Genomic DNA, 11,567 nt, shown 5'->3' on the forward strand with positions numbered 1-11,567 from the left:
CCGGTTCGCAGATTTGATGTCTTTAATCATTAGCTTTGAACCAACGTGATTTAAAATAATCCATTCATTCAGGAGTGGGGCTCTCGAGCCACATGCGGCTCCTGGCCCTGATATTTTATATATACCGTGGGCGGGCCGGCGGATGACTCATTAGTGCGTCGGCCTCACTGTGGGGGACCTGGGTTCAAATCTAGGTCGGTCCACCTGTGTGGAGTTTGCATGTTGTTCCCGGGACTGTGTGGGTTTTCCCTGGGTACTCTGGGTACACACTTGTTTATTTATTACCTATTTATTTGTCTTTTCCTGTGTCTGTGTGCCTCTTGGTACTGTGACAGTGAAATTTCCCGAATAAAGATGAATAAAACTACCTAATCTAATCAAATGTTAGGCTGAATGGACACTCTAAATTGCCCCTTGGTAAGAGTGTGGGCGTGAATAGTTGTTTGTCACCTTGTGCCCTGCGATTAGCTGTCCACCAATTCAGGGTGTGCCCTGCCTCCGGCCCAAAGTCAGCTGGGATAGGCTCCAGCACCCCCTGTGACCCTAGTGAGGATAAAGCGGTTCAGAAAATGAGATAAGGTATATATATATATACTGTGGCTCTTTGCTTTGTATCATGTTTCTCTTAATTTTACTCTTTAAATTTACTCTTAAAACACATTGAAGTTCATCAAGGCCCATTAAAAACAAATAATTAATTATATTTAAAATAATAATTTGGCTGATGTTTTTATGCTGCTTCTGCCAGCAGATGTGGCTCTTTGACTCACAGTTTAAAAATTTGGCTCTGTGTGTAAATCGTTCGCCACTCCTGTATTAAAGCAAGTCACGGCCCGGCAGAGGAGTGGTTAGGCCCTCGGCTTCACGGATTTGGGGTTGATGTTTCGATCCCTCGTCAGTCCTCACTGTGTGGAGTTTGCATTTTCTCCCCAGGCTTGCATGGGTTTTTTACAGGAACTAACTATAACATGCATGGTAAGGCTGGTTGAACACCCTTGCCCTTGTGAGTGTGAGCGTAAATGTTCGTCTGACTACCTGTGCCCTACGATTGGTTGGCCACCAGTTCAGGGTGTCCTTTGCTTGGTGTCCGTAGTTAACTGGGATTCTCTCCAGCACCCCCTGCGACCCTTGTAAGGACAAGCGGTTCAGAAAATTAATAAATGAAAGAATGAATGAATTATCTAAGCAAACCCTTTCAAAGGCAGTGGTAAATTTGACATTGCCAATATTATAGAAACATATTTTTTTATAGGTCAAATAAATCACATGAACACAGATTTTATAAGACAGGATAATTGTTTTATTGACTTGGAATGTAACAAGATTAAGCAATAGCAATGCAAAAATGGCTTACACAAAAGCAGTGTGGTGTAATCAACTGCCTGAATACTTTTATAACACACCCATTTAGTTGCAAATATGACCTTAAGTGAATCCAGCCTGGGTGTGTTCACTTGAAACTTTACCTCCCAACAAATTTTGACATTTTGCATAGACATAGTCACCCATTGTTAACAGCTTGTATAAAGATTTTTTTTTTTTAAATAACATGCCATTTCTACTGGCTGAACCATTAGGGTAATACAGAATTCTCTTGTTCACATTATGACATTAAATTGACAATTTTCATTTTGATAGGTGCCATGGATATATTTTAATTGTGTTAAAATGTGTCTCAGAATGGATGTCACTATGAAGATTCATATTCCAAATGCCGATAAAAGTAAAGCGCTGTACACAAATATTGGAAGACAAATTGTTACGTTTGTATGAAACTGATTTTGGCAAATCCAGATTCTGTTAGTGTGTTTTGAAAAGCAGCAAAAACCATTTAGGAAATCTCAAAGCCCATTCTGTTTGTCACAGATCATCCTTGGTTATGAAACCATGACAACCAATATTTGTGGAAGGAGACCGACTATTGTTGGTCGATATTATTAGACGTGTAGTGTACAGTATGTTGTTGGTTATGGGTTCTGACATTCTCAAAATCTGTTAGGATGTTGAAACGTCATTGTATGTACCCTTCTTATGAGGAAAAACCCAATTTCACTGTCAAATATTTCATTATTTATACACAAGGCAGCAAGCACTGAGGCAGACTTAAACATGTTGAGCAGTGTGCACAATTAACTAGTTAAAGGTGAGGAACAATTAATTTATAGGTTGTCAGAGGAACATTGAGAGATGGATTATAATCTGTCCAATGGTGGTAATTCCACTTTGTGAGAATAAATCTAATAGCCACTTTGGGACTCTGCCTGGTGCCGCATAGTTATACTTGAACGTTTTTGTAATAGATTTTCATCACAAACATTCCTTCATACATTTTCTGAACTGCTTATTCTCACAAGGTTCGCAGGGAGTGCTGGAGCCTATCCCATTCGGGGGACACACCCCGAATCAAGGCACAAAAAGACGGACAATCACTCACATCTAGGGAAAATTTAGAGTGTCCAACTAGCCTACTATGCATGTTTTTGGAATGTGGGAGAAAGAGTGCCCGGAAATAACCCATTCACAAGAACATGCAAATTCCACACAGGCAGACCGACCTGGATTCGAACCCAGGACACCTAGAATTATGAGGCCTACGTACTAACCACACAGCCGCCGGGCTGCCCTAAGCATAAATATTTCTTGTTATTTATTCAAACAAGTAAACACACCTTTAAACACAATCATAATAGAGTAGAATTGCAACAAGTACCTGTAACTGGTTTTGGGAGCAGTTATGTAGCATCTGCTTAATTTGCAAAACATGTAGAGTGAACCTAAAAATGACCCAATGAAATTAATTTCCATTCAACATACAAAAGACAGACACACCTATTTCTGTACAGCAAAATGTCTAACAAAAGGCACAGATTTTTCTTTTTTAATTTCACATTTGTAGCATACGGTAATGAATCTGTTTAATTAACTTTATAAAAAAAACTTGTGAAGAATAATGACTTAAGTCTTCAATTTTGTGAGTTTCTAAGGCTTATTCACAAGTGTGTTTTTGTTTCTTTTACATGTTTTTGGTGGCCACAGGGAGGTACAAAGAACAAATGTGGGGGTCTGTAATTATGACCATATGGAGCAGAAGGAATTTATTACAATGACGCAGTAGTGTAGTAAAAGTTGTAGATGCATAACTGTCTCAGTGGCTGTGTACAATTCAGCTCTATACACATCAGTAACATCATAAAAGAATATATATCGCATAGCTGACCCTTGTTATGTAACGTGAAAAGCCCACGGTCTTGCTTTGCCTGTTAAAAAAAACTCCAGATTATCATTAATTTGACCAACAACCTCAAAGTTATTTTCATACCTTTTGAGAATATTAAAGAAACATCCTTGTTCATCCCGTCCTTCTATTTTTTGGCATAATTGTTAAGCCTTTTTTCCTCACTGTCATGAATTATTATTGTATGCTGCAAAAGTGCTTTATGAACTTACAATTCCATGTGGTGTATGCTGAATTAAATTAGTACAGTTCATTAATTTATTTTCAACGTGCTTATCGTGGTCATGGGGGTGCTGGAGCCTATTTCAGATAACTATGAAAAGTAGAAGGGTTGCCATGTCTTGGGACCATCGAAGTGAAGTGGTCAATTAGCCTACCGTGTATGTTTTTAGGATGAGGGAAGAAAGGGAGCAGCTGGAGAAAACCCACACAGACATGGGGAGAACATGTTAACTTCATGTAGTAACCCTGGAGACCGCCATTGAACCATTGATAGTGGAACTGTAAGGCAGATGTGCTAAATTCTCTGCCACTGTGGCACTAACTTGGAAGAATTGCTCACTTCTAAATTCAACTATTGAATGAATATAATCAGCATTACACAACAGGTTTGAGAACTTTGTTAGCAGTGTGAGCTAATGAATGAAGACTAAAGTTTGTGGAAGGACAAAAGATAACATGTTTTGATGGTTCTTCATTTCTCTTTCTTTCATTTCTTATTTTCTTCCTTTAACCTAACTTTTCTGTCATGACCCATTGTTTTGCATCCAACCCCAATTTAGACTGTCAAAAAAGATTGTCTATGTTGCAAGTAAACACCAAAGATTTAGAAGAATAGCTTCTATTGATCCGATTAGCTATTCACCAAATAGCATTTTACTCCAATGAGATTATTTACAAGCACAAACACACAGGGATTATGCACCATTATCCACCAAGTTGTTGTTTCCCATTACAGTCACAGCTCAATAAATCTACTCCAATCTACATCCAATTTCAAAATTTAAAGAAACAATTCAAATTGTCTATATGTTTAAATGAGAACTGTAAAAACAGAATAGATGCTTATTCTCCTCAACGCCACTGTTTCTGATGAACCAGAAAAACAAACAATCCATTATTGAAGAGGATTATTCCACAATCGACCCTTTTCTTGATTTTGTGGTCTTCTCTCTAAAAAATAATCAGGGTGCCTGGCTTTGATGGGCATCAGGCTGTGATTGCATCTTAGTGGTGAGGAGTGAGTTGATGTATGGCCAAATTCTATCAGTTTCTGTACCAGAGAATGAGTGAAGGATTCCTTGGGACCTGTGTAAAGTGATTACAAATTACAACCGCAATTTACCATTCTCATAAAAGGTCATAAAAAGCTCCAATTACATCCTACCGGAATATTGGGGCACTTTGTCACTTTTCATAACACTTATTGAGAGGAAATACAGACAGGGAAAGATGGAGTGGCAATCACATGTACAGATGTCAATAAATACTATTTACAGTCGATGACTTTTTTTAAAGCAAAGATTTGATTCTGAGTCAGTTTCAAGTCAATGCAAGTTGACAGACACATTTTCAATTGTTGTATGCCAAATATATTTTTGGCAATAGAAGAAAAGGAGGTAGGGTTTGGGTTTTCATTTGAAAAGTAGCTCAAGACAAAAAGTATGGACACTACTGGTATACGTATGTAAACTGTACATCAACTTTAGATTTTCAAGATAAAAAAATGTATACTGACTTGTATAAGTCAATGACAGGCTTAGCCACATCTTTGTAATGTCTTAGTCTGGACATCAAAGCTTCTGGTTTGTCGTCATCATGCTGAATCAGTGGCTCACCTGTGATGTCATCTTCTCCCTTTGACACAGAGTCAGACCACAACAGGGCTCGACTTTAGAATGCTTTTAGGTATGAAATTTTTTGACCAGCAGAAGATACAAAAGTCCTGTATTCATTATTTTATTTTGAAATTGTCCCGTTAACATTGCAAGCTGCTTTACATCCTCCCACAACAACAACAACTCTCTTTTGCCCGCCGTTTATCTTCACAAAGTACTTTATTTAAAATTATTGGTGTTAATGAAATTAATAAGCGGGCCGTGTTATTCAAAAAATACATCGCTATGCTACTGAAGCAGAAGGAAGCATTAAAAGTGACGATTCCTTGGCATGACCTCTCTGCACTAAACAACGAGATGGAGAGACTGTCATTCCTTCAGAGTTATATTTAATGCTAAGTTGTTCTGTATTATAATTTGAAGTTGTTTAAATGTGTGTTTATGTGCTGTCAGCTTCCCCCTTTACCGTACTGTACTACTGCACCAATATAACATGTAACAGAATGCTTGTTATTCGTTTTAATACATTTTTAAGATTTTTAGCATTTTTTTTTGTTTGTCACATTTTTCATACAAAAGTTGGATAATTTTTAAAGGGTTTTGGTTTGTAGTTTTTTTTTTTTTTTTTAGGACCGTACAACTAATTTTAGAATTTAAATATAATGTACTACTCTACTTACGAAAAATCCAAGTTAAGAAAAAAGTTCAGGAACCAATTAAATTAGTAAGTAGATGTACGACTGTATATTCTTTAGGTTTTTTAGAAGCCAGGGGTCGGCCCATCAAACAGGAGTGACGGTCATTTATTTACAGTCAAATTATTGAAATTGTTGCATGTTTTAAGTGCTAACTTTTGTTTAGTGGTGTGCACTAATTTTTATACATTACTCTCAATGATACTCTATAAATGTGGTTCCATATGGAAATTCACACGCATATACATCAGCAGGGACATAATTGAAGAGGCTTACAAAAATATGTACCAACCCATTTCAGGACACTCTAAAGCGCAGATAAAAACACTTCAGACTGATCTCATAAGTTTTTCTGTATCCTATATTTTTTGCTCATGATTTACATGCAAAACTGTTTAACATTTAAAATGAGAAACACAGTGTCCTTTTGTGTCATATGATCTGCCCTTTTACTACATGGAAATGTTACACAACAATATTATGACTATGACTCATTTTCCTGTAGTGGCGTGAGGAAAACAGATTATTGTAGTCCGTTGTGTTTCTGTGTTGTTGACTTTGTAAGCAAATATTTTTACTTCACAGGATGGTACACTGGGTCATTGAATCAAATAAAGTGTGCTTGATGGAAATATTTTTAAAAACGGCTTTAGCTAAAACCCCAGTCACTGTGTTTAAAACTTTTAAAAAGGCAGTGTTGCTGTTTGTAATGGACAACTTCCCATTATCAAGTGTCTTTGTGCAAGACCCTGCACCCTAATTTGCACCCTGTGGTTACAACAGCATCTTGCAAGGCACCAGCATCACAAGTATGTGAATGTGTGTGAAAGGGTGAATGCGTGACAAGGTAAAGAACTTTGTGCACTCTAAACAAGTCAATATAAATCCTATATAAACAATCTGTACTTACAATACAATGTACATTTAGATGTACATTGTGGACGCAGTTCTAAGCATCGCACCTTAATCCATCTCACCAACAGAGTATTTAAATGTAAGTGATAAAATAGAAATGTTGCTTTGCTAGTTGCCATTGTCAATTTGAAATCTTGTGCCTTTTGGTGGTATCTATTCTGTAGTTCATGATGAATTATTGCAATATACTTTAAACGTAGTTTACAGTGATATCTCTAATTCTGCGGTAAATGGATAATCATTGTTGGGCATTACGTTGAGATTGGTAGCCTGGTATTAGAGATCCCATTTCACGGCTATTGGCTGGAGCAATGGCTGCTGCACTTTTTTTTTAATAAATGCCTTTTCAAATCCTGTGACAGTTACGGATTGTTAATGTTATTGTCTCCATATGTTTAGTATTTCATTGTAATATTGTTTGTATTGTTGTTTGTACTTTGTTTGTGCATTTATTTGTATTTATCTCTGAGGAAGTCTGAAATATTCAAACACTTTGCGTACATGATTTGGCTTTACAGACCTGAACTCGGGGTGGGTTGAACCCCATGTTGTAAACTCGACCACTGCCTGGATGGATCCAGCGGTCACTCAGTCTGTCCTTAAGAGTCTCAAAAGGGATGTTGAGACTGATTACCAAATCTAGTTGGTACATATTATTTAGGGTTTGGGCCTGTGTAAGTGTCCGTGGAAAACCTGGTGAGAAAAATAAATAAATTAAAAAGAGTAATTCGGCGAGGCCATCAATCCAACTGGACACATTATATATTATTATATATAATTATTAATTGTTATATTATCCACAACAATTGCCTATATCAAGGGTGTCAGACTTGGGTTAGGTAGCGGGCCGCGTTAACGTCAACTCGATTTCATCTGGGCCGGAACATTTTAGATATAATATTTAGATTTTTTTTTTTATAAATGGATTAAAAGAACTGGACTAACAGCCCTGAATATTCAGTTTTTTATAGATCTAAAAATAATGTTAATTTTAGCTTTTAATGATTTGATGATTTTAATGATTGATGCTGTTTATTCTGTCTAATCACCCTCTTGCTACCTGCCACAATGTAATTTCCCGAATACGGGATGAATAAAGTTATCCAATCCAATCCAAATATATTTTTAGATTTTACAAAAATATTTTTTGAACTAAAAACACAGAAAAAAATTGATTAAAAAATACAATTATTCATTTAAGAGGGGGAAAATCAGGAAATTTTATATACATCTATACTTGACACGTGGCCTATTTGGTATGTAAAATGAAGAAAAATCTTTTTCAGGACAATTTTGTGAAAATATACAATGGTCTTCTTCATTCATTTTAAAATGCATTTCATTAGTTTATAAGAAAAGTCTTCATTGGTCAAATAGTAAGCTACTGAAATATCCTATAGAGTAGTGGGAAATGGACAAAGGCAGGAAGAGGATTTATCTGACATTGAGGGAAGGTTAACATCCAGTACTTCCATGTACCATTCTAACTTCATGTGTGGTGTTTTAACTATGAATCAGTGATGTATAATGTACATTAGTCTCTTAACATTGAAGAGGTACAAAATGCCTATTGTGTGACTGCTCCTTTCTCTAGTCAACCTCAAACAGACAATGTCTAACAATTACAGATCCCGCTTGCACATTTAAACTTGTGACACAATTACTTGTGTTCATCAATGTTTGTCCACTATTAAAGATACAAGACAATAATTAACTTCGAAAAGAGCAGTTACCTGTTATGCCTTCAAATAAGTCTGATATATAAGTATATATAAGTATGTATATGAGTATATATATATATATATATATATATATATATATATATATATATATATATATATATATATATATATATATATATATATATATATATATATATATATATATATATATATATATATATATATATATATATATATATATATATATATATATATATATATATATATATATATATATATATATATATATATATATATATATATATATATATATATATACATATACATATACATATACATATACATATACATATACATATACATATACATATACATATATACATATATACATATATACATATATACATATATACATATATACATATATACATGCATGCATGCATACATACATACATACATACATACATACATACATACATACATACATACATACATACATACATACATACATACATACATACATACATACATACATACATACATACATACATACATACATACATACATACATACATACATACATACATACATACATACATACATACATACATACATACATACATACATACATACATACATACATACATACATACATACATACATACATACATACATACATACATACATACATACATACATACATACATACATACATACATACATACATACATACATACATACATACATACATACATACATACATACATACATACATACATACATACATACATACATACATACATACATACATACATACATACATACATACATACATACATACATACATACATACATACATACATACATACATACATACATACATACATACATACATACATACATATATATATATATATATATATATATATATATATATATATATATATATATATATATATATATATATATATATATATTTATATTTTTTTTTTTTTAAATATGCATATATCCCTGGTCTTGTTTGACAATTCAGTATACATTTCGCATGCCATCCATTCATACTGCTTTAATTGGGCAGAGACCACATGGGAGTGGTATCAGTACCAAAAGCCTAAAATGTACAGTTGTAAAAGTATTAGCCCACGCATGCCTTTCTGCTTAGGAAGTCGCGTGAGAGGATGGGGGTGGAAACAAGTAAGCCAATCACCATTGAGGAAGACCAGCCATTACTAACTCTATATACATCATGAATAAGTTATACTCTTACATAGCATACATACATAAGAGTGTGCTTGAAAAAGAAACCTTTGTGGAAAAACGGCATGGTTACACTTAAAAAACATGAAAAAGGAGATATTTCCTTACCATCTAAAAGCCAACTTTGGCCACTTAGGTGTTCCAGTCTGGGCATCATCAGCCTGGTCATCATATGGTCAGGAACCAGCATGCCTTTCTCCACATATGTCTTTACTTGTACTCCTGCCTCTGGTTTACATCAGGCATATAATATAGTTCATGTATGGATTTGAGTCCTCTGAAATGCAAAGATTCATGCAGCTGCTGGACGTCGGAAGTGGCAAAATTTGGGCAACAAACACTTTTAAGTGAGAATTGAAGTGAGAACTTCAGGTCAGCATCAAATCGACACTTCACAGACTCAATATAAATATTGGTTATCCAAGTTCTAACGTGCATTATGGAGAATAATCAATAGTTATGAGTGGTTAGCGTGTCTTCCTCACAGCTCTGGGGTCCTGTGTTCAAATCCAGGTCGGTCCACCTGTCTGGAGTTGGTATATTTTCCTCAGGCCTGCGTGGGTTTCCTCCGGGTACTCCGGTTTCTTCCCACATTCAAAAGACATGCATGGTAGGCTGATTGGACACTTTAAATTGCCCTTTGGTATGAGTGTGAGCATGAATGGTTGTTTGTCTCCTCGTGCCCTCCCATTGGCTGGATATTGATACAGGGTGTGTCCCCCGCAACTGGTCCAATGTCAGCTGCGATGGGCTCCAGCACCCCCCGCGATCCCAATTAAGATAAAGCCGTTCAGAAACAGAAAAAAAATTAAGTAAAATAAAAACAATTTCCCAAATTTCACTGCACTTCCGTCAATACTCGTGACAAGCAAACGGACGATAAAATAGCCTTTGTGTATAATCTTGCATGTATATTTTCATATATAAATAAAATTCAAACATCTATAATTAGTTCCTGTACGACTCGAAAGCTTTTTAAGAGATATTTTCAACGTTTTTCTCACTTGCGTAATGTGACATTTTGCTTGAAATGCAATCCAAAAATAAAAATCATTGGTAAAATTAATGAGGGGGGGGGGGATAATTTAGAAAAAAATGACAGGTTTCAAGTTCATCTTACCTGTTTTGGCTGCTACGCTCTCACGTAAGAAATGACCACTGGATAAATACTGCAGGCCGAAGCTTTGCGCAATTCTTTTAGATATTGTTCCTTTACCTGATCCCGGAGGACCCATTATAGCAGCTCGGAACAGTTTAGCCATGTCCTTCTCCGTATCTTCAAAAAAGCAAATAAAAGTGCTCTCGTTTTGACGTAAGCGTTACTTTTTTTTGCAGGAGTATCAACCAAAAAAGGGGAAACTCCCAACAAGTTCCATGCATGAGTGGCAAAACCGTCGCTCGAATGTTTTTTTTTATGGATGGCAAAAGAAATTCCTGTTTTTATCTCGGAAGTACTCCAATCATTGCGCAAATACTTCTTTCGGTGCCCATTTGAAAACTGAGACTAATAAAGTGTCTCCGCCTTTTCTTCAAGGTCTTCTTTTGGGAGTATTACGGTAGCCTACGTCGTTAAAAAATAGTTTATCCACGAATGGACGCGAGCGACTCTACAACGCCCCGTTTTACTGCGCACATCATCCAGGAAAAATGCGGACGAATGATTCACAGTCACGCTAGCCGCAGGGAAAAGTGGTAACTGTAGTTTTTTTTCATTTTAGTTTTCTGTGATGGCTAAGTGTCCCCCTTATGTTTGTCTACTAAAGATATAATACATCAGAAAATCACATAAAATGTACAATCTTTCTGCAACTGCCAATAGAATAAGATAAAAGACTCAATACCAAAACGAAAGATATTGCAGTGGATAGGAGTTCAAACGTATAGTTTCATAGAAAAGAAAAGAAATGAATTCTTCAAATTCACTTTTGTTTTGCTGTCCCGTGAC

General features: G+C 35.5%; 1 protein-coding gene across 2 annotated transcripts; it reads right to left on the bottom strand.

Moving 5' to 3' along the window:
- Positions 1-4,083: 4,083 nt before the first annotated feature.
- Positions 4,084-11,248, bottom strand: ak4 (adenylate kinase 4). Of its 2 annotated transcripts, none has more exons than XM_077717226.1 (5): positions 10,743-11,248; positions 9,731-9,850; positions 7,204-7,376; positions 4,974-5,092; positions 4,084-4,543 (listed from the first exon to the last, which is right to left on the bottom strand). In XM_077717226.1, exons 1-5 carry the CDS (start codon positions 10,882-10,884, stop codon positions 4,420-4,422), a joined length of 678 nt encoding a protein of 225 aa, XP_077573352.1. In that variant the 5' UTR covers positions 10,885-11,248; the 3' UTR covers positions 4,084-4,419. The 2 variants fall into 2 exon arrangements, with proteins under 2 accessions (XP_077573352.1, XP_077573353.1); XM_077717227.1 differs by having other exon boundaries at positions 9,731-9,899; positions 10,743-10,889.
- Between the last annotated feature and the right edge of the window lie 319 nt (positions 11,249-11,567).

Source organism: Stigmatopora nigra, chromosome 5 (assembly GCF_051989575.1).
Source record: "Stigmatopora nigra isolate UIUO_SnigA chromosome 5, RoL_Snig_1.1, whole genome shotgun sequence".
NCBI classification, from domain to species: domain Eukaryota; kingdom Metazoa; phylum Chordata; class Actinopteri; order Syngnathiformes; family Syngnathidae; genus Stigmatopora; species Stigmatopora nigra.

What these genes read in the sequence shown, in the direction of transcription:
- ak4 (XM_077717226.1), bottom strand. Translation starts at nt 10,884, where the DNA reads ATGGCTAAACTGTTCCGAGCTGCTATAATGGGTCCTCCGGGATCAGGT. An exon ending in CCAAAGTTGGCTTTTAGATG is followed by an intron (nt 7,377 to 9,730) that starts GTAAGGAAATAT and finishes TTTTCTCACCAG; the next exon opens with GTTTTCCACGGACACTTACA. An exon ending in TCAACCCACCCCGAGTTCAG is followed by an intron (nt 5,093 to 7,203) that starts GTCTGTAAAGCC and finishes TCTGTGTCAAAG; the next exon opens with GGAGAAGATGACATCACAGG.